Raw genomic sequence first — 24,343 nt, forward strand, 5'->3', positions numbered from 1 at the left:
TAAAGGATCAGGGGACAGGTGTATCCCATGTGTCTATGTATGTTAACAGAAAATAACATGGCTGCAGGATTAAGAATAAGTACATATCAAGGCTCTGTGTGATGATGTTCACATTTGGAAAAAAAAACAAAAAATCAGTCAACTTTATTAAAATATCAGTCAGCAGTCTCTGAAAGTTCAAGTCTCAAGTTAATTTATTTGACTTTTTTTCACTTAAGACTCTGGAGTAAAGTGCAAATTGAGCAAATTTTACTGCAGGGTCTGTAATAGACTTTGTAATTTAGTTGCAGCATGTCAACTCGATTTGTAGTAAATACTGTATTTATGTGTGGCCAAGATTGAGAATCTATGAATGGCCTCCAACACATTAAAGATTTTGCAACAGGAAAAATAAATGCTAGTGGCAATCATAAACCTGTCCCTGAAAATGATCTTTGCAAGCATAAATCAATGTGTCTACAATTTCGTAAAAATAAAATTCCCTGACTTTCCAGACCAAATAATCAGGGCAGTTTGTGTACATGAACGTGTGTAACGAAAAATTCACACATAGAATACCACTTTAACCAAGATTTAGAATATGCACGTCACATGTAAAGGTAACGATGAGAAGGGAAACTCAAAAGTAATTAGCTGTTGGGTAGGAGGAGAGAAGCAAGCGAGCATTAGGGGCATTAACCTTTAAACTCCCGAGCCAGTTTTCGAAAGTAACCCCTCTCTCGCCGCGGCCTTTGCAAGCGATTTTTAAATTTTTACACTTATTTCAGAAAAACGTTATATCTCTGAGACTATTTGAGCAATCTACTTCGGATAACTTTTGTCTGAAAGCAAAAACGCGACCGTGTACAATTCAGAAAGCCCAAGTGAGAAAAACGGGGTTGGGAGGGGCCAAGTCCCCAAATTTCAATGAAAAAAAATCTGGCGTTCGCCCTCTCTTCTCCCGTTATTTTGGAAAAAGGGCGCAAACTTTTGCAATGTTTTCAAAGAATAGAACTTTTGCAACAAAGTGAAACTTGTTATAAATCCCTAGTTCTCATACAGGCTGAAATATGATGCAATATGTACAATCCTACATTTTGGCTAAAAATAGCTAATTTGCATATTAGAGAAAGGGCGGGTAGGGGGGTTTTTTCCACATGATATTTCAAAGTCTTATCTCAACATCTGTCAACGTTTACAACCTCACATACAAGTATGAAGGTCCTAAAAGCACGTGAATATTGTAATCGGCACCATGGGTCATATATGACCCATTGGCTGTTTAAAGGTTAATGCGATACCACATATTGACTAATGACAAAATTATAATTATTTTTAATAAAAAAATTAAAATTATAGCATAAAGAATACATAATTATGACACAACTGAGTATATTTATTAACACTAATAACTATCTACCAAATGCCCCACCCTCCTAATGCCCCTTCCAATAGACACTAATTGTGGTACTGTTCTAAATGAGACCCCATTTTCCGCAATATAATGTGCCCACAACGAATTAAAAATTTCTTCCTTCTCTATTCTTCTTTGTCAGAAACCTATTTTAAGTGCACTACTACAAAAATTTCAATTTTTCCAAAAACACAAGAAATTTTCCTGACAATTCCAGGATTTCTAGATTGGTATATACCCTGATAAATGCGTGAAGTAATTGTTAAAAATATTGATGTTATTTTTTATTTTTTTCATTTCAGAAGGCAGAATAATAGCCACTGGTGGGCAAGATCGCGCAGTCCGTGTGTGGAATCCCTTCGTACCCCAACGTCCAAGCAACACATTTGTTGGACACAAAACAGCCATCCGCAACATAGTCACCCTTCAGCTTGGGAAAAGAGTGATCTCCGTTTCAAAGGACAGGAACATCCGAGTGTGGGGAGTGCAGGAGAATATGTGCCTTCAGGTTGGTCATCGATTTTGATTGGTGAGAGAATAAATGCTGGAATACGATCAAAATTGAAGCTTTTTTGTGTCCCTCCACTTCATTTATAATAATAACAGTTAGGGCTGAACCGATGCAAACACCAACGCTGTTTCCCACCAATATCTAGGCTTGAAAATTGTAACAATTAACAATTGCTCGTTCCAAATATTCATTAATAGTAATATGTAAGTATTGTACTGCAATTATACTCTTTCTGAAATCCGTGGAATGAGGCCATGCATAACAGAAGAGAAGGGGAGAAAGCGAGTTCGTGGAGCACGGCTGGTAGCTGCATTCGCTTCTACTCTCATGCATTCATTGGTCGAGCCCCCTCGAGTCACTACTTATGCAGACTTGTTTTCGTTCGCTCGTTCAAGAGATAACAGGAACAAAGTATAGATGCATCCATTTACTGGAGTCTTACTTTACACTAGCTGTCACTTAATCATGAAATTAATTTTTTCACAGAATACTGCTTTAAAATAAATGGACACTTGGAATCTTGAATAATTAGATTCCACGAAAATGCTGCGTGTTATTTTTGTGGACTCCATGAATTAATCTTTCCAGTCTTCGCGTGGCTCTGAGGTCCACCCAGCCTTGTATAAATTGATACCTGGGGACAACACTGGGGATAAAGGTGGCCAGGTGTGATGCTGATTACATCATCCCAACCATGGCCGAGATCAAGAATATGTGGAGCTCTACGCCCTCACATAACCCCATATGCCTTCATGGCATGTGTGCACTCACACAGAGGTACCTTTACCTTTACCATGAAATTACCTGGTGCTAGAAAAATTCAACTAAAAAATTTCAGATACTAATAACACTAGCATCAGCTGATACTGGTACTAGAGCTGCAGTGGTCTAGTTGGTGGGGCATCTGACTGCCGCGCAGGAGACCAAGGTTCGATTCATAGGGTGGGTGATCTAAGGTTGGAACTTTTCCAGCCTTATCCCCAAATAAAGCAGCTCTGGAGCTCAACCAGCTCAAATCAATGGGTACCTGGGGGGTAAAAGTGACCGGAGCATGGTGCTGATCACATCAGCTGATCACATCAGAGAATGTGTAGAGGCCTAGCCCCACATCCCCTAAAATGTGCCTTGATGGCAAGGTGCTATATGCACGGCGAACTTTACCTTTTACCTTCACTGGTACATGAACATTTTCTCAGTCCTAATGACAACAATAATAAAATTGTACCACCAAAGAATATTCATGTCTGCAAAGAAACAAGTACAATCATTTTCTACCATTTGTTATTGTTTTGTATTTTCTGTGACAAAGAAAAAAGGGGGAACCCCCAAAAGATGCCCAACCTTCACCTGCACACATTCAGGGGTATGTAGCCTGTTCCCTTGTTTTTCTGGTGTTTTATTTCATTTTGGTTTACAATAATTAATTATTTTACAATATAATAATAATTTTCTGTGACAGACGTATGTCCAGTTGACGTCTGAAATTGGTGGTAAGGCTCCGTTATGCGAAGTGTACAATCCCGTGACACAGGATCTGATTGTGGCCAGCAGCCGGATCGCAATCCTAAAGTATGGCGAGATGTCAGACGAGGAGCTCTCAGATGGTACCACCCACTCGAAGGCTGTTTGCAAAACTCTCTACAACCCTCTCTTCAACTATGTAAGTAGGCATATCGGATGATAAAGTCTATTCATGTGATATTTCTATAATTAAATGCATTTTGTAATTGACTTCAGAATTCTGCCATCGTGCTATAAAAGTATAATAGGTGTACTTTTGTTTAAAAAAATCAGTTTCTAATAATGAGTAACAACTTTTTTCTTTCTTCTTAGCTGAAACATTTCACAGGCACGGCACACATTAGAGATGTGAATGAATGATCACACTTTTAGATTAATGCAATATCACCAAACTTTTACATTGTCCCTTTATCACTATATGTAATTAAAATCAGTTCACCCCCAATGTTATATTTTTGTGTATTTTTTAAAATTTCACTTTGATCAACTTTTATTAGGGAAACACTAATGTAACAATATTCTCCACCTAATTCAGGATGGCTACTCTAGGACAATGATAAAATTCAAGTATAAATCCAGGTTTTCAAGGCAAACTTTACAAAAATTCAAGGCTACAAGAAGACTATTTCAACGTTGCGTATTACCGCCTCTCACCACCCCCTCCCCCCACACAAATGCTGTATATTAACAATATAAAATGGTCTGCGTGATTCCAAAGTACCAAAAATTCTGATTTGGGGTCCCAGGTTCGAATCACGGCCTGGGCGTGGGTGTTTGTCAGTGTTCCTTCATCAATTTCATCAATCATCCTCATATTCGCTAATAGCCAAAAGTGTCACAAAAGCGAAGTAACAAAACAAAATCAATCAAAGTGAATCAATCAATCAAAAATTCTGATTCAATTAAACGGTATATATATTTAATTTAATGTGCAAAGTTTACATTTGCCATTTCACATATTCAGACTCGAAATACATCTACAAACACAAGTCACAAATTTTACGGGATAATCTAATCTACGAAAAATTGTTAATTATATAAGAATTTCGAACTCAATTTTATCTATAATCAAATTCAATATATCTTATATTTCAATACACTTCCGTCTGTCAGATAGATTCTTCTGCAAAGGACACTAACAAACTAAACGAATCGAGAGAATTCTGTTATTTTCCATGTAGCTTTCTTTCACTTTCTTGATAAAAATAGAAGCTAAAGTGTGAAATTCCTGCCTCGGAGCATTTATAAATATGAATAAACTCAATTGGATTTGGATTAATAAAAGTTGCAATTTTTCACGTCTACAGAGGATTCACGCAGCAAAAAAATCAAGTATAATTCCCAGAATTCAAGGAATTACCAGTGAGTACCCACCCTGTAATAGCACATGGTTGAGTTGATTTGTGGTTTTTAGTACACTTTGTGCACAGATAGGCTAATTGGGGCTGACCCTGCAGTGTAACCTGTAAGGACCCAATTACCCAATCAATTTTGAAATGTACTTTCTGATAACTTCCGATAATTGTCTGAGGCTCAGTACCTATCCTGTGAACCCTTCCGAGTGTCAGGACCTGTTAGTTATTTCGTTGTTTCCGCTCTTAGGGCTGTAGAAACACTGCCTGGGTAAATTTCACCCAACATGCACTAATAAGTTTCAGTTTTGTATTTCATTCAACATGTACTTTTTCTCTTTTTTTTTTTTTTTTTCAAATGTGTGATTCAATGCAAATGTTCTAATTTAATAAAATTAGGTTAACGAATGACGGTATTACTATTTACATGCTTTAAAACAATTAAAATTTGGACTTAAGTAATTTTTCTTCTGGCTATTTTTTATCCAGCTTGCATCCTTATGTCCTAGCGGAGAGTGCACATCCTGCCGGGTTAAAGTGGAATCCAAACCAGGATCCTTTGATTACGAGGCGACAATGTTACCACCATGCCACAGGTGCAAGGGGGGAGGGGGTACCCACCTGCACGTGGGAAAAGGGTGTATTTACAAGTGGTTGAACCCCAAAATGCTTTAAAGTGGTTAGCAAGATCTTGGGCAGACAGAAGAGAGCAAGGGGTACAAAATTCAAAAGAACCTGTCCCATGTTGTACAGATTTACTTGCCATAAGCTACAAAATACCGGGAGATATGTCTGAATTTTGCAGAGGTCTTCGTAGAATCATCAGAGGGTATAGGAGATACTCCCTGGTATGCACCGGGAATTTTAAAGAATTAGGAAAAATGCAAATAAATAGGTGATGTTTTATTCTTGTTTTCAGTTGGTTACTTTGGGACAGGATTCGTGCATATTCATCTGGGATCTGAGAAGTGGCCGACGGATCTTGGGGTACAAAGATGCACATACTCGCATTTTACTGGGTGAAAAGAAACCAGTTATGATAACTGCAGCCACTTACGACTCGTCGTTTCAACTGCTTTTGACTGGTGCAACGGATGGCAGCATTAAGATGTGGAACCTAAACACTGGCACAATTATGCGAAGGATGAATATAGAAGCAAACTGGTGAGAGCTTCTGATAGTTATATATATGTAATTTTACACAAACTCGTAGTACTCACAATAATTTCTCTTGTAGCCTATGGTTGTTGCATAGTACTCTGAGGACCTCCCCGATGATGCAGTGGTATCATCGTTGCCTTTTAATCAAGGTGTACTGGTTGATGCAGACAGTGGTTCAGTTTCTACCTTAAACCATAGGTTCAGTCCCTATTACCCTGGACTTAAAACTCTACACAACAGAAACATAGTACTTTAACGTTAAATAAAACATATAGATTGATTTTATGCCAAGACAGTAGTTTATTCTCGCAGATCTCCAAATTTCACTCAACAATCTCCATACCATAAAAGTCTATAGGAAGAGCTAATTGATGATCAAGTCTGCAAGAAGATCCAGTGTTTGGTGCAGTCTGGCTGAAGAACCAGTATTTGGTGAGGTCTGAATGAAGAATCAGTTTTTTGTGAAGTCTGAAAGAAGAGCCAGGGTTTGGTGCAGCCTCGATGAAGAGCCAGTGTTGGGTGCAGTCTCGATGAAGAGCCAGTGATTGGTGAAGTCTGGATTAATTTTGAATTTTTGAATTAAAATTTAAAATTTTGGGTGCGTCAGCACTAAGGCTATTTTGCACCCATCACATTATACGGGGTCCAGCCCCTTATCGTTACACATAACAACTCTAACGTTGCTTAACTAAAATCATAAAATATTAAAATCTTCTGACTTTCGTTAAAAGCTGAGGCTGTAAAGGAGCACTCAGCACGAATAAGGACAAAACACAGGACAACACATACAAAATTATACTGGCCATGGGGCCAGTCGCCAGAGCCTCGTTAGTCTGCAGTCCAGGGTTTACTATGTGGAAGTGAGGTTGACTATTGGGTGCACTACGTGGAAGGAGCACCCCTTACACCCCGAAGTCTGGATTAAGAGCTAGTGTTTGGTAAGGTCTGGATGAAGAGCTAGTGTTTGGTGAAGTCTGAAAGAAGAGCCAGTGTTTGGTAAGGTCTGGATGAAGAGCCAGTGTTTGGTGCAGTCTGGATGAGGAGCCAGTGTTTGGTGCAGTCTGGATGAAGAGCCAGTGTTTTGTGAGATCTGTATGAAGAGCCAGTGTTTGGTAAGGTCTGGATAAAGAGCTAGCATTTGGTAAAGTCTGGATGAAGAGCCAGTGTTTGGTGCAGTCTGGATGAAGAACTTGTGTTTGGTAAAGTCTGGATGAAGAGTCAGTGTTTGGTTAAGTCTGGAAGAAGAGCCATTGTATTGTGAAGTCTGGAAGAAGAGCCAGACTTTTATAATTTAGATAAGCACAATTTAATGAATTTTTAAAGTGAAATCCAAAATATGCAGTTCCCTCTTCTAAGGCAAAAATTTAAATCTTGTGCTCTCAGACATTAACAAAGTGAATAAGCCATTCATGTTCTTCAAAGAACCTTTGTTGTTTTATGTTTGATAAGAATCGATAAAATTCACATCAATACTCTATCTATATCTATTTAGTAAAAGCGTAAAAACAAAGTTTTTTGTTATGTTTGCCTCCATAGTAGAGCTGTTAGTGTAATGCACTATGAAGTTCCTTATTCATTTGATTTATTTTATTTTGCTTTTCTGCTACTTTTAGCTAATCGTGAAGATAAGGATGAGTGATGATGATATGATGAAATTGATGAAGGAACACTCACAAAGAGCACCCATGCCCTGGCTGGGATTTGAACCCAGGTCCATCGGCATTGTAGCATGCTGTGCTACCCACTCTGTCAGGTTGGCTAAAAGTTCCTAATTAAAATCATGGATAAAGTATCATGCATCATTGTGTTTATCACTTCACCCATTTCGTTAGTTCATCATTCACTCTCATCATTGTGATTGACCTAGGAGATAAAAAGTGTCAGGAAATAACCAAAATAGTTTTTGCTTCTGAAAATCTTGTGAAGTAACAGAACTGTGTGTCTTACTTTCATGGACCTCTCTCCCATTCATTTTCAGTGAAGTCACCGACCTTATATGGATAAGGAGTCGGATTCTTGTCGTTGGGTGGAATAGGCTCGTCACGGAGTTTGCAGACTCGGAAGAAGCAAAGGATGGGAAGAGGTGGCAGAAGCGACACGTGGACGACCTCCTGTGTGCTGCCGTGAAGGTTCCGGAAGCGCTGGCAACGTGCTCTTACGGCGGAGAGGTGATTCTGTGGAAGGTGGAAACAGGCCAGCCATACCAGCGATATCTTGTGCAGACCTCCAAGCAGGCTAGGATGTAAGTTTAGTTTTTTTTTCTGCTGCTTTAAATGCTTTCAGAGAAAACTGAATATAGTGGTGTCAGGGGTTCCATTGACCTGCAAATGTCTGGGAAGCCACCATACCATATTTCACCACATTTATGCCATTTTTTTTGGCAAAAAGTCAGGTGGAACTATTGTCTATTGTGATTTTTTTTTTTAAAAAATAAAATGTGCTGGTTTTACCGGCACTTAAAAATCATTTATTACTAAACTGTCTTTAGTGCAAGATTAGGATGCATGGAATACTTGTGAACATACTCTCGCATTAAAATTGAATAGTCCAAATTGATGCATATCATTTCTTCATGACAGTTTAGTAAATATATTTCCAGTCTGAAAAAACATTAACACAGTTGTTTGTGCATCAATGTTTACTACAGTGTTGCAAACTTTGGGCTCCGTGCAGGTTCGAGTCTCCTGGGGAGAGCGTAACAACTCTTTTCCCGAGATTTCAGCCTGTGTATAGGACTGGTGGACACCCACCATCCTGAGGGAACTGGGGAGCTACAAATGAGTAGTGTAACCCGGTCATGGATAACCTATAACACCAATGTGCTGACCACATGTCACCCATAAGTGATTGGTGGAAGTGAGGTGGGCTGTCGGTAGGTAGGCACTGGCCTTCACAAGCTGTTACACCATGGGTTATGTTGTTGTTATGTTATGTTAAGAGTGTTACGATATGTGGACTTACAGAATTTAATCTTCTGCTGTGTCAGAAGATTTTTCACCACTATGATTGGTTTTGTTATCTGATGCACCAATGTGACGATTACATGATGAAGGTTGTAAACCAATTTTTGGACCGAAAAACAGGGTGAGATGATTATGCAGTGATATACAGTAAATATCCAGTTTATCCTCTCCTATCCTGCAGTGTAGAGGTTTTATTCAGAAGGCTCGCCTGTTATCCATTGACTCCTTTCCAATCTTTTCATCTTGCTTGCATTTCTACCCCACTAGTTTAATCATAGTGAGGATGAATGGTGACTTTATGTGGAAAAGCATGATCTACACAGAGTAAAAACCCAATAGCAGAATACAATGTGTTCTACTTCATCAAATAAGTTTACTTGCTGCATCGTCATGGGTCCCAGGTTCAAATCCTAGCCTGGGCATGGATGTTCTCTGTGAGTGTCCCTTCATCAATTTCATCACATCAGCACTCATCCTCATCCTCATCGTCACACTTAGCCAAAAGTGGCAGAAAAGCGATGCTAAATAACAAAAATTAAATCAAATCATTTCCTTCCTTAATTGAATATGATATATTTTTTTAAACTGTTGTTTTAAGCCCACTTATGCACAGATAGGCTAATCGGAACTGGACCTACAATTTAAAGTGGGATCCGAACCACTGTGCAATGTGCCTACACCAGGTATCAAACCTGGGACCCCTTGATTACAGGGCGACAATGTTACCACTACGCCATCAGGGAGGTTCTAATGTATGATCATGTATGGATGCAAAACATATTTTTCAGTAGCTCTTGCGGTGACCTTGCATCAGTTTTGTTTGTACCACCATGATGAAGTAAGTTATCAAGCATATCGGAACCCCACTCCCTTCCAAGGAAAATAAAAAACACTTGATACTGAAAAAACTCAATATGCTGACTAAGGCAGTAATTTATTTTATTATAAAACATAAACTAAACGTAACGTTTCAACCTTCTAGCAACGTCTTCTTCACCAAGTACAAATGTAACAAGGTACAAAAACAGGACAATATATATACACAAACATCACTCCCCTCCAGACTATTAGAAAGTTGTTCTGGAACATTCTAGCAGGTGGCTTTCCCTTGTCAACTGCACTTTCACCTAAAAGGCTAAACATAATTACTTCCATCTAGAATGTGGTTGGACTCTTTTTATCTCACGCTCTTTTTCCTTCCTTCTTCTCTCCTCTTTCTCTCTTGTCCTTTCCACTCTTTCTAACATCTTCTTCCATTCTTTGTTTATCTTCAGTCCCCCATTCCAGTTCATTGTGTCTTCTTCACCTTTCTTCTCTATTTCCTTGGCTTCCTTCCATTTTCTCACTAGCATTCTCTTCTCCCTTCCTATCTGCTTAGCCTCATCCCACTCTATGTCATGTCCTGTTTCTCTCGTGTGTTTAAATATCGCATTTCTCTCTCTCTTCAGTCGTACATCATCCCTATGTTGTTTCAACCTGTCTTTCAGCCTCTTTTTCGTTTCTCCTATGTACACACTCTGACATTCTTTACATTTCACTTCGTAGATAATCCCTTTCTCTTCCTCTTCTCTGTTTTCCTTTTTCTTGTTTGCATTCTTCGCTATTATTAAGATGCTTCTCTTTCCCTTCCTGTAAGTTTTAATGCCCGATTTCCTAAGCACTTTGCATATCTTTTCTGTGGGCTTCCCCACACTCCTTATTCCACACCTCCTTTCTTCTTCTTTCTCTTCCTCTTCCAATTCTCCCCTGCCACTTTTCTTCCTTCTTCTGTTCATGTCCAGTCTATCCTCCTTCTCATAGCCATTCGTTTCAAGCTGTTTCCATAGGCTATTTATTTTGCCTTCTTTTTCACATTCTTTCGTGCATATTTTCTTGATTCTGTCCTCCATATTCTTTGATACTAGTAAGGTGACATGCATAAGTAGAAATATCAGAAATTTTTTTCTGAAATTGAGAATGAATTTGTACAATTTTTTTCACTAAACACACGACCATGGAAATAGGCAGAATTGCACTGGTGCCACATATGGGAAAAGCAAAGGGAGAGTGGGACAAAAGTTGCTGGTTCCCGTGCACCATGTTGCAACGTCAACCGAGCTGCGTTGCCTAGTTCGAGCGTCAGACCGACCTCTCTCTGGGACACTTTTGTGCCATCCCTGACCTTTCGAGCAAATACTGTCAGTTTGTATCACATGGATTACAAAGACCAACTCTACAACGAGATCTTTCAGTCTCTTAAGCCACCGAACACACGGGGTTGTGCTCCGATGTGGCAACATGAGGAACGTATGCCACATGCCTAATTTCATGGCCGTGCGTTTAGTCTGCAAAACTTGCAGTTTCAGTGTTACTGTAACAATAAAGAATTCATAAATTTAATTTGCAGGTCTTTCGAAGCATCTTCACACGTTCTACAGACAAGTGCCTATTCCCAGATGGCCACTCACTTCGCTCCCAGCCCAGAAGAGATAGGGGAGGAGAGATATAAGGAAACAGACACCGAAAGGAAACCATCCGCTCCAAGTCTGCACAAGAGACTTCACGTGCCTTTGCCACCAGAGTACGAGAGATATCGCCACACGGCGGTACACTCCGTGATCTTCCTCACAAAGAGACCAATGGCAGACAACGTAGGCACAGTTGTTGTGTCCCTTGCCAACGGAATGATCCAGGTTTGGTCCCACGGGAACAGAGGAGGGTTCATTTCTCAGTTCAGGGCGAACCACAATCCTGGAGATTATATCCGTACGATGACTACAGATTTGGAAAATGAGTATCTGATCACTGGTAAATTTTGCTGTTTCTTTTCCCTGCTAGCCATTGTTGCCATCTCAAGGTATTCTTCTCCAGATCATATGTGGCTTAGGATAAATTTAGTGCTTCAAATTAGCAGTTGCAAGTCACAAAATGCAACTAGAATTTTTGTTTTTGCACCTATGCAAGTTTTCACGTTACCACCTTTGTTGGCTAGACTGCAGGTGCATTAGATCGATACAAAGTGGTTCATTAATTTCTTACTCGACTTTTTTGTTGTTTTACTTGCTCCAATTTTGCCCCCTTTTTTTTAAACCTTAACTTCAAAATATGTAGCAAAGCATGAGCTCCCATGCAGCCTAATAGTTGGTGCTCTTGCCTTTGGTGCACAAGGTCCTGGATTTGATTCCTGGTGGGAGTTCACAATTTTAGGTGTTGTAAGACTTAGGTGGGCAGGCCATGTGGTACGAATGGGAGAGGAAAGAAGATTTTACAGGATTCTTGTCGGGAAACCTGATGGTAAGAGACCTGTAGGAAGGCCAAGACAGAGATTGAGGGATAACATTGAGATGGACCTAAAGTACATCGGTCAGGATGGAAAAAGATTGGATTGATCTTGCTCAGGATACGGACAGATGCTGCAGCCATAAACCTTCAGGTTTAAGAAGGCTAGAAGGTGAGTGAGTAGTGACCCAGCATCGTGAAAACACTTGGGTATCTACTTGGAATAACAAAATGTAGTAAAATGGCTCCTAGTAAACAGCCCCCCCCCCAAAAAAAAAGTGGGGTTAATATTTGTTGCAAAGGATCTAACTGCAGCCTAAGATTGATAACTCCCATTCTTCCTTTCAGGCGACACCTGTGGCTACTTGAAAGTATGGCTTCTGACGAACTATGCCTTACCGGACCCTCCGAAAGTCGTGCTTCCATACTATCGCTTAATATTTCCCTTTTTATTGAAGGAGAGGTTTCTGGGAAAGGCGAAGAGGACAGTGAGAAAGCAACCATTGCCAATACTTCTTTCATCGCACAGGGGTCATCTTGACTACATCAGCCACATAGAATATATAGATCAGTACAAGATTTATGCTAGGTATGTACATGATTGTTCCTATAATAAATTTATATCTTTATTTCTCTTGCAGTTCTTACAAGCAGAAAAACACAATTTTTGTCATAACATTTCCGGAGTACACATCCTCCCAAATAGATCACTATGGAGTTCTCTTTTTCACAAGAAAATCAATCCTACAGAAGAGATAAAGAATCTTTGTAGAAAGGACGATGATTTTGAATTACTTGATGATATTTGAGATCCATAATTATATTTGATAACATCTTCATTTAAAATAATAATAATATAAAAAAAGACTTGTTAAGTCGTTATGTTTAAGCAATAGAACATTATTGGTAAGATTCATTGCATAACTGCTTCTTTTTATTTCTGTTAAATTTACTACATTGGTATAACTAACACTAATCAAACTAAGAATAACTAGGTGCATTCCTTAAGTCTTAACAAGACAAACAAATTCAACAATAACTGGGCTCGTGTACCTGGTGAAACCAGCTATTTTACAGACTGAGGGAAGACTCTACGCAAAAGTAGCATTTTGTTTATAGAAAGTTTCCACATGGCGTGCAGTGGAAGGCATATTCTTCCGACAGAAATAAACTCGACTGTGGGTGTTGTTACTCATTTTAATCACACTGTAAGAACAGTTAACTGATTATATTGCATCTTGCGTATGTTGCTTCATATTGCTCTATTAAAATTATAATGCATTTTTTACAACATGTACATGCGTTGTCTGCAAGCAGCAGACTCTCACTGAACAAACCAGCCTCCCGGCCCATGCCTTTTGTAAGAGAATGAACTTCACGCATCACACGAAAATCGACTTAAGGAACGCCACAACAAACTTCACGATAGGCCATAACTCGTTTAATGCATTAAACTCGTGGGACTTTCGGAACGTGCCCAATGTCTCAGGGAGCGTGTGTCTCCCTAAACATTATGCCAAAAATTGAGTTTTTGTGCTTGTACAAACCATAAACTGCAAGAGATATAATTCTGCGATGCAAGCAATACATACATAAAAGAAAAATTAAATTTATACCTGTGACTTGTTCTTCTTAAGTGCTCAGTCAGTCAATTTTAGAAATTGAAGAAGCACTTATATCTAATGTTAAGATTGTTATCAGACAACGTGTTTGACTTACTTGACTTAATTCCTTTAGTTCCTACTGGAACAAAGGGCATCCACGAAGCTTCTCCACCTCACTGTATTGCACGCGGTCTTCTTCACTTTTCTCCAACTTTTCCCCTGTTGTCTTTCTTCTTCTTCAATAGTACATCTCCCTGAGCTTTTGGGCCTCCATTTTCTTCTTTTAATTTGGTATTTAATCTGGTCTTCTGATGCTCATGTCCAAAGTTCTTGATTTGTGATTACTTCTGCCTAATGTACATTTAATATTCTCCTGAGACATCTGTTGATGAAAACTTGTAATCTGTTTGAGACTTTCCAGGATTCTACTCCATAGGGCAATACTGATTTGACGTTGCTTCTACAAGCTTCTACAACGTGCACTGAAATTTAATAATCGTAGATATTTTCTGGAGTTCAGCTATCTGAAATGGTCTGCAATAAAGCCATGCGACACCCTTAGTATCCTGGAATTATCTCACGTGGAATTACATGTAAAGCAAAATCATGGTAGACTGATATCATAAAGTTCCGACAAAAAAAATATGTATTGAAATTCTTCCTCTAGTTTATGGTCCTTGCAATCATTAAACATGTTTTTAGGAATAACATTTTAAGAGAACACATGCTCTCTTCATCAGACATTTGTTTATAGTTTGATCTACGTTACAGTTACAACAGGGAGTGGTGTTTCCCCAATATGTTGCATCAAAAATGAAGATTTGGCACACACAGATGTGCTACGTAGAATCTTCAGGAAAAAAATGGAGATGCAACCAGGATTCGAACCCAAATCTTTGGCATACCATGCCAATGTTCTACCAACTGAGCTACCGAGCTGTCCTGACTTTGCCTGAATTTTTGCTACCGCTGTTTTATCTGTGTGAAATCGTAGCCAGTGCTACTGCAACAGGATCTGTTGCCTTTGAAACGAGAGAGAGAGACTTTTTCTTCCCTTTCCTTTCTTCCTCTCCGCAAGTTGGGGGAGGGGGTGATTCTTGCTCCCTCTCTTTCTCTCCCCCTCCCTTTCTCGAGAGAGAGAGAGAGAGAAGTCCCTTCCCTCCCCTTTCTTTCTCTCTCTCTCAAGGAGGTAAGAAGGGGAAGAAAAGAAAAGAGAGAGAGAGAGAGAGAGTGTGTGTGTTCTTTCTCTCTTTCTCTGAGAGAGAGAGGGAGAGAGAGAATTCTCTCCTTCTCCCTTTCCTTTCTGTCTCTCTCTCACTTTCTCTTTTTCATTTCTCTCTCTCTCTCTGTAGATGTCGACGTTGCCTCCTAGTGTAAAGTTGTAAATTATGATGATGATTTGGCACACACAGGCATGGGCGTCGCCAGAAATTTTCCTGGGGGGGGGGGGTCAAATGAAAGATGTCGAGGACAACCCCTCCTCAAAAATATTGTGATACAGACCAGGTGGCATATGCAGAAGATTGTTAAAGAGGGGTTCATTTTTAAAATTATTGCATTATCGGTATTTTAAAGGATGTTACTATTATTATTATTACTACTACTACTACTAGTAGGCAGTTTTAGTTTAGTTTATCTTAGCATCCAATAAGTTTATTATATGAATAATATAGTACTTGTTACAACCAAGATTACATAATAGTTACTTCTAACATTAGTAGCAGTAGCAGCAGCAAACGCAGTAGTATAAGAAGCTTCAAAACATGTGAAAGTTGCAAATTAATAGAGTTTCAGTGTTGCAAATTATGAAAGATTCGTACCAAATTTGATATCTGAAGGCCATTTTTAAACAATGACGCAAAATGAGGTGAAATAAAGTGCTTCGTTTACAGATTGCCATAAATTGAAAAAAAGTAGATGGAAATTTCTAGGTGGGGGTCAATCGACCAGTTCGACCCCCCTGCACACAGGAGATGTTACTACGTAGAATCAAAATACACGTTTGAATGCTTTTAACTACAGTAAGCTAGAAAAAATCTGCAATGCAAGCAATATGTACATAGGAGAATTATGTATTGACATTTATAAATATTCTGGCCCAATCTAAATTTATTCAATTTGGATGTATCAGTGTGGGTAGTAATTCGTATTTTAGTTGTTTTATGTTGCTTTTCTGCCACGTGGCGATGAGGATGAGTGATGATTAAGTGAAACTGATGAAGGGACACTCACAAATAACACCTATGCTCAGGCTGGGATCAAAATCTAGGAACTTTTCGTTCATCAACTGTAAAGACTTGCATTTACACTGCGAGTGGAAATTTGGCCTGTCTGACTCCATTGTTAGGACTCTATGGAAGGAATGAGTCATTGATTTGGTGTTTTAAGTCCACTTTAAGCACTGTAAGGCTAATCGGACTGGACCTACAGTTTAAAGTGGGATCCAAACCACTATGTGCCTCCACCGGGTATCAAACCCGGGACCCCTTGGTTACAAGGTGACAACGCAACCACTGCACCATGGGGGGAGGCCCTAGGGAAAGAGTCATAAATGAGCAAAAACATTTTACTTTCGATACACTAGAAAGCCTTACTGTTTGAGACAATTCTGGCTAAAATTCAAGAGAGAAACCTTTGCAACTAAGGCTGTCAGTTTCATGCATTCTTTATTTCCGAAATGCCACTTCCTTAGTTTGTTCTCGTAACATGTATGTTTCCAGTTCCAGTGCAGACTGTTCTGTCAGGCTGTGGACGCTAGGTGGTCAGTACTTGGCAACAGTGGGAATGTCGAAGCCATGGCCTAATATTTCATTGGCTCTCGAGCCAGAGAAGCTCGCCTATAGAATTCCCCCCGACATCAAGCGAGAGGCATCTTTCACCACGATGAAGGTGAGTTGTAAGGATTGACAATAACTATCATTAGTGTGTCCTGCACCGTGGCCATGTGATGTAAGGGAGAATTCACACCAAAGCGACAAGTTGTAAGCAACAAGCTACATGGAGAACTAGCACCGAAGCTGCAAGCGACACGAGCCCATTAAATCTAAAGCAAAGCATTCACTGCACATATGCGAACAAGAGCACAAGGTGACACAATGCATGGTATTGAGAAAATGGGTCAGTCAGAGTGACATGCAAGTTACAAGCGACACTTGCAGCTTTTCTTGTCGCTTCTGTTCGAAAGCTTCAATTGATTATTCACGTATCACTTGTCGCTTTGGTGTGAAATCTCCCTAAGCCATCACGCTATGGAATGTGCACTGGTTCAAGTCTCCTTGAGGAAAGCGAACAAATTTTGTCCTGAGATTTCAGCCTGTCTATGGGACTGGTAGCCACCCACCATTGAGAGGAAACTGAGGAGCTACGAACAAGTAGTCTAACCTGGTCATGGAAAATTACAACAATGACCGGGGGTTCATTGTGCTGACCACACATCACCCCGTAACTGGTTGAATGATCTCCCTCTGCTGAGGTATGTGGGAGTGAGACAGCACTCAGTAGGTAGACCTTGGCTCACAAGGGTTGTTGTGCCATTGACTTCTATGTACAATAACCATTCATTACACTGCCATCTAGTGATGTGTTCTTCAAGACATACAATCATAGTGTGATGCCATCATTTAACTTTGAGAAAAAATGAGTTCATAGTATGAGGCGTATTTTTAAAGTAAGTACCGTTTTGAACTTCCACCGCTGCGGTCGGTGTCCCGTGCATGCGCACTGTGTACCTACATCTGTTGGCAAGCCACAGACGCCATTGCGGCAACAATCGATCGTGTATACATTTGCTTTTGCGTATTTAAAATGCCTCCGCCGATTGAGAATCCCGCCGACTGTGAAATACGCGCTGTTATTCGTTTTCTTAGTGCTAAAGGCGTGAAAGCAGTTGAAATTCACCGTCAGATTTGTGAAGTGTACAAACAAAACATTATGAGTGATGGAATGGTATGCAAATGGGTAAGAGCATTCAAAGATGGCCGAAAGAATATTCATGACGAGGAACGGAGTGGGCGAACCTCAGTGATCACTGTCGATTTGGTGCAGAAAGTCGACGAAAAAGTGAAAGAGAACAAGATGCTTAACGATTTCTTCGTTATCAGAGGAGTTCCCTGAAGTTTCAAGAAGTGTTGTCTACGAAATTGTTACCGAACGCTTCAACTATCGAAAATTGTGCTCACGATGGGTACCAAAAATGACGACGATAGCCTCAAAACGGCTGTGTTGCAGTGGCTGTCAACTCAGGCGGCAAACTTCTATGACGACGGAATACAAAAGCTTGTTGTTCGATATGATAAGTGCCTTAATATTGGTGGTAATTATATGGAAAAGTAGATAAAAGTGTGGTCTTTCATGTAACAATAAAATTGTTACAAAAAGTTTACTTGTTTTTGTACATATCAAAACGGTACTTACTTAAAAAATACGCCTCGTATATAGACTCAACACTAATTTTACCTTTTATTGCATGCTGTGTGTGTTAGTGGATGGGTTTTCATCAAGTTTAAAATAAGATCGCAGTAAATATTATCCTCAAACTTGTAATGAACGTATGGTTGCATTTGTTGTTCCAGGTACTGACGAAAGGTGATAACCTGATGGAGATGGCCCTGCAGAAGGAGATAGAACGCATGAGGGCCTCTGGGCAAGTGATCCAGCCTCTGTCGGAGTACGAAATCACACACGGCACCACAGGGAAGCGACTCGCGTCTCCTCGCCTGGGGAAAAACTTCCAGCTTCCTCCACGATACGTCCACATGCCGAGAGCGCCATACATCGATATGAGCGGTGCCAAGGTAAGCCAGCAATCTGGGAATTTTGTCAGTTTTGTTCGGATAAAGAGCTGCGAATCTTAATTGAATTGCATTCTTGTTCTTAAACAATTCTTCAGCCTACTTTATGCAAAATCTCTCCGACGCTTCATGTAGTTACAAGTTCACACAGTAGTCATGCTAGGAAATGAGATCCTACCTAGTCTGACCATAAACAATGTAACAATTTTTTTAATGAAGCTATAGATATCTGCAGAATATTTTTCAGGGAAGAGCAAGCACGTCAAGAACTTTAACAAATTCTACCTGAAAAGTTTTGGAAAAACAGGGTGGACCATGATAAAATTCAAGTATAATTCCTGGTTATCAAGGCAAATTTTCCAAAAATTCAAGGGTACAAGCAGATGTTTTCTCTATTTCAACCTTATGTCTTACCACTGCTCACCAGTCACACAGAAACACATTAACAATATGAAGGGTCTGTGTGATTCCAATGTATCCAAAAATTCTAATTCAATTAATATTATATATATACAGTAGAGCGTCAATTATCCGAACGTCGGTCAACCGAACGACCGCTTAACCGAACTGTGTACTCGCTCGCACCTGTTACTCTCCCACCCTACCGTCCATCATCCCCCTCACTCCCAAACCAAGTTTCCCACAGTAGTCGCCGCACTGAGCCACCGCTGGCGGAACATTGCTTCTAATGGGGCCTTCATAAGGCGCTGCTGACCAAAATAAAGGATTTTTTTAAACGTTAATTTTGTGTACTGTGTGTATTGTTCATGCAAAATGCGCATGTAATATGTACATATTTTTGTTTAATAAACTGTACCACATACTATATATTCCTACTAAAGTTGCCTTTGTACGTTACTTTGTAATACTTAAAGGGATGCCTGTTTTTATGAATAAATTTACTGTACAGTACTTCTTTTTGGCAAATAAACATGTACAGTTCGATTATCCGAACAAACCAGTTTTCCGAACACCCATGTCCCCCAATTACTTCGGATAATCGACGCTCTACTGTATATATAAAATATTTCATTTAAGGTGCGGAATTTACATTTGCCATTTCACGCACTCAGTCCTCCTCCGTAGCCGAGCGGGTTAAGGCGTTCACTCGTCTTGAGATCGTTTGCTGCGGGACGGCGTAGTTTCAAATCCGGCTCTGGTCGGAATTTATTCGGTCTACGTATAGGGCCGGTGGCAACCCACCATCGTAAGGAAATTGGGGAGCTTCGAATGAGTAAGCGTAATCCGATCCTGGAAACTTACTATAACGGCTGGGGATACGTCAGGCTGACCCCCCGACTATTCCAATACTGGTTGCAGATCTCTATGCTTAGAGGTGACGAAGGAAAGCGTGGGAGGGAGACCGGCAGTCGGTAGGTAAGCCAAGGTCCTTCAGGGCTGTTGCGCAAAGGATTATAAAATTTTACGCACTCAGACTCTAACTACATCTACAAACACAAGTCACAAATGTTACGGGATATACTAATCCATGAAAAATTGTTAATTATAAGAATTTCAAACTCAAATTTATCTAAGAAACTTTAAAGATGCCTTATCTCTCAGTAAACTTTCTTCTGTCACGTAGGGCGACTAAGTACATAGATTGAGAGAATTCTGTTTAATTTTCCACACACATTTCTTTTCATTTGTCGATAAAAGTAAAAGCAAAACTGTGAAAATTTGCCTCAGGGCATTTATACATATGCAAAAATTCAATTCACGTCTGTGGAGAAAAATTCAAGCAGAATTCACGTGTAATTCCCCCGAGACAATAATTCACGCAGAATTACCAGATTTCAAGGAATTCCCGGTGAATAACCACCCTGAAAAATTATTATAAACTTCTTTCCCCACCCCCTCCCCCCAAAATTCGGAGAGTAAAATTTCTGAATCCAGATTTCAGATATTTATGACCATCGCTAATCCAAATATAACCTCAGGTTCAGGTCTGGTGGGTGAGAAGAGGTTGGTGCCGTTTGTTGAGAGACCAAAAACGGCCATGCCGTTGCCCCAGGTTTCGATCGAAAAAGGGGATGCCCATATATTTCTGCACAGTCACCACTATGGCTAGAAAATTAAATATCGCAGGACATGTCATGTCAGAACACAAAGCAACTTGCCACTTTCAGTGACTTCCGTGGATTGTTCCCATGTATTCTGACAGAAAGAATGAATGATTAGAGAAGAAATGAAACTCTTAATCCACATTTTCACTAATTTCCATATTGTAAGATCTGGGGAAAATTGTGATTTGTTGTTACATTTTCGAAAATGTAGATGGCAACACTTGTTTTGTACTCCACATGCAGCTGTCATTTGATAACACTTGAATGTATATGTGACAATTGCAAAAATTGGCAATCTCAAAAAGATAATGCATGAAGTCTTACCTTAGTGTACATTAGAATAACTTGCTTCAATGCTTGCAATACGTTAAAAGTATATAATATTTTCTAGGTCCCGGTGTTTTCCCATTTAAATTATCAAGAACTTCTTCCTATTGAGAGGCCTCCAACTCCCCCGCTAGTGCGTGAAATGCGTGTCCAGTAAGTATCGTAAATTATCAATTATACATTTACAGGTATGGATTCTCATTTCAGGGCTCTGGCTTTCTTGCCATGGTGTTCGGAGTATCTGAATGATGTGCACAATGGCACAGGGAGTAGATAAATTCTCCCCAGCCATACCATACTTTATGGGGTTTATTTTTTGTGTTTTTTACTTTGTCTGTTTTTGTTGAATTCATGGATGATGACAATGGTGAAAAGACCTACAATATTTTTTTTTTTTTGCAGATAAGAGCAAGCACCTTGTAGACTGATCTATTAGGAACCAAATGTAGCAGCATAAAATTCAGCCCTGTCATTTAACACTGCAGTGGTTGTGCAGAAAAAATACTTGTCTTTGGTCGCATGGGTCACTGTTGTGATCCATCGAATATTATCATTTTACCCATAATTTTTCAAAATTTATCTGGTTTTACAGCAAGAATGTCCTTTTTAAAGTATTAAGTTCACTTAATACATCACAGGAGGAAGGAAATATATCCAGGGTATCTTAAATCTTAATTTTATTGTTCTCTTTCCGCACTAGATCCACAAACGGGTTTCTTCTGGTCTGGAGACACCCACTTCATACATTTAGAACAGATTTTTAGAAACGCAAACTTATATATATATACGAAAAAATTGTGTGTCCAAAAACATTCCCGTCAATAGCCACGCAGGTCATTCCATTGAAATGCAAGCTCTATAACACGTCAACAATGGACATTTTTCAAATAAATGCTGAACAAACAAGAGTTCCAGGAAGATACACTGGGAGAAAAGGTCAACAGTGTTGCCAAATGGCAGTAGCATGCAAATATAAATGAGCGTATATCTATAGTGATCCATGCGACCACTGCAGTGTTAAATAATGATCACTCACAACTTGTTTCATCAGGAATAGGACAGCCACATCCAAATAAAATTGTATCTGGATATCGGATAATTTTCTATCTGGATGTAAAATATCCAGATATTCTGATATTATTATTATCCATATATCTAATATTTGCATTATCCAAATTATCTGGGTATTCGGATTATCCAAAATGTCCAGATATCCGAATGTGTGCATTTATTGATTCTCCATTTTACGGGCGGAAAGCCGCAGTAGCTTAGTTGTTAGGGTGTCTGACTACCATGCGAGAGACCTAGGTTCGATCCCTGGTGAGGGAGAAAGTGGGATTTTTTCCACCTGTTCAAGTGGCTCCGGTGTCCACCCAGCGTCATATAAAGTGGGTACCTGGAGGAAACTCTGGGGGGTAAAGGCAGCCAGGGATGTGGTGCTGATCACATCACCCCCACCTTCGGCCGTGATCAAGAAAGTGTGGGGCCCTAACCCCACACCCCCTATACGCCTTCATGGCATGGTGCATAGCACAGGGGAGGACTTTCCTTTTTTTCCCATTTTACGGGTTATCCACATATTATTTTATTCGTCATTTATGTATTTTACTGTATGGATTTTCTACAATTCCTTCATCAAATCTGTTCTATCTGGATTATCCATTGCATCTGAAATGGATATTGGATAATTTGAAATCCAGAAGGGATGGGCCGATATGAAATTTTGCCCAATACTGATATAAAATTTACCGATACCGATAACCGATATTCTACCGATCCGATATAAATTAGATATAGTTCTTGAAGAACCTGAAATGTTCATTGATCTTCTTAATAAATACTCCCTCTGTCCCATAATTATAGTCCGGTATGCCAAAATAGTAGTACGGAAATGACAGACGAAGAGGCAGATGGAAAGCACAATTTGTACTGATCCTTGAGTAGTAAAGTTGTATGACTCATTCCCTTGTTTCATGTTCTTCTTCTGTATACACCAATGTCACAGTTTGAATATCAGGCAATTATTATGAGACAACAAACAAAGGTGTACTGGACAATAATTATGGGACAGAGGGAGTATGTGTTTCGAGGTGACTACAGTGCAAAAGAAGTTGAATATTTAGACAATTCATTTTGAAACAGTAGGGCATCGAGATTATCCATAAAAATTACATCAAAATGGCGGAATTTTGCACTAAATTATAAGATATTTATCGATATATCGGATCTGTAAAATAATCGGTAATTGTACCAATAAACCGATATGCCTATACGATGTCGTGGCCACCTCGTTCGCCCTTGGATTTCTCTATCTGGGGTTACATTAAACAACGTGTTTGTTCCCCCTCTTCCCAGCAACGTCGATGAGGTGGCCATGCAATCGTTACACCATGACCAATCCAAGTCGGTACTTGTGTAAGATAAACAAATGCTCACGCCTCCAGTGTCTGCGTCTGAAACTAACAACGTGCGACAATAAACTTGAAGATATGCTGTATTCATTGATGAATAAACCATTTGTGTTACACATACACTTTCTTCACAATTAACGGTTACTTTTGTATAACTAATTTATAGAAACCCTATATTTGGACCTAAAAGAGATGAGACAGGTGAGTGGAGAAGTTTATGTAATTTAGAACTGCATAATTTGTATTTACGTCCCAATCTTATTAGAATAATTAAATCAAGAAGACTTAGGTGGGAAGGCCATGTGACACGAATAGGAGAGGAAAGAAGAGTTTAAGGGATTCTTGTTGGGAAACCTGATGGTAAGAGACCTGTAGGAAGGCAAAGACGAAGATGAAGGGATAACGTTGAGAGAAACTTAAAGGAAATCGGTAAGGATGGAAAAGATTGGATTGATCTTGCGCAGGATAAGGACAGATCGAAGACTTGTGTTGCTGCAGCCATAAACCTTCGGGTTTAAGGTGGCTAGAGAGTTAGTACTGATTGTAGTTAATGTCTGCTGCAGGGAGAAGACTGAAGAAAAGATGAAACTTAGGCGGAAAAAGCGCCACGTGAAGACCAAACCACAAACTATCGACAGGAAGACTTCCGTAGCATCATATGCACCTTCTGCGATGAGTGACAGTCCATCAGAGGTATCAAATTAAAATCACTTTGGAGTGCAAATAAATTTTATAACTCTGTAAATTTTTGGGTAACGTATGTCAAAGGCAATGCAATAAACATATAAACTAAATATCTTCTTTAGACTTTCTGGCAGTTTCTGTGTTTTGTAAAAGTGCATTGAAGTATTGTTTTAAGATAACGTGGCATAATGGTAGTGTTCTTGCCTTGTAATCAAGAACAGAGATAGCTATTTCTCTGTGGTTTGGTACGGAAAAGTTCAACGTTGCTGATGTTTTCTATTTAAAGTTGAACATTACTCTGG

General features: G+C 39.5%; 1 protein-coding gene across 1 annotated transcript in view; it reads left to right on the plus strand.

Annotated features, from left to right (window-relative positions):
• WDY (WD repeat-containing protein WDY) overlaps window positions 1-24,123 on the plus strand; it is a 40,906-nt gene extending 16,783 nt beyond the window's left edge. The window contains exons 9-18 of the mRNA XM_083137485.1: window positions 1,696-1,901; window positions 3,364-3,564; window positions 5,697-5,941; window positions 7,917-8,180; window positions 11,288-11,688; window positions 12,508-12,748; window positions 16,484-16,652; window positions 18,335-18,556; window positions 21,011-21,099; window positions 23,921-24,123. Coding sequence (XP_082993611.1) covers window positions 1,696-1,901; window positions 3,364-3,564; window positions 5,697-5,941; window positions 7,917-8,180; window positions 11,288-11,688; window positions 12,508-12,748; window positions 16,484-16,652; window positions 18,335-18,556; window positions 21,011-21,099; window positions 23,921-24,062 — 2,180 coding nt within the window. The 3' untranslated portion in view covers window positions 24,063-24,123. The remainder of the gene's footprint in view (window positions 1-1,695; window positions 1,902-3,363; window positions 3,565-5,696; window positions 5,942-7,916; window positions 8,181-11,287; window positions 11,689-12,507; window positions 12,749-16,483; window positions 16,653-18,334; window positions 18,557-21,010; window positions 21,100-23,920) is intronic.
• Window positions 24,124-24,343: the final 220 nt, after the last annotated feature.

Source organism: Lepisma saccharinum, chromosome 16, assembly GCF_977018435.1.
Source record: "Lepisma saccharinum chromosome 16, izLepSacc3.1, whole genome shotgun sequence".
Lineage (NCBI taxonomy): Eukaryota > Metazoa > Arthropoda > Insecta > Zygentoma > Lepismatidae > Lepisma > Lepisma saccharinum.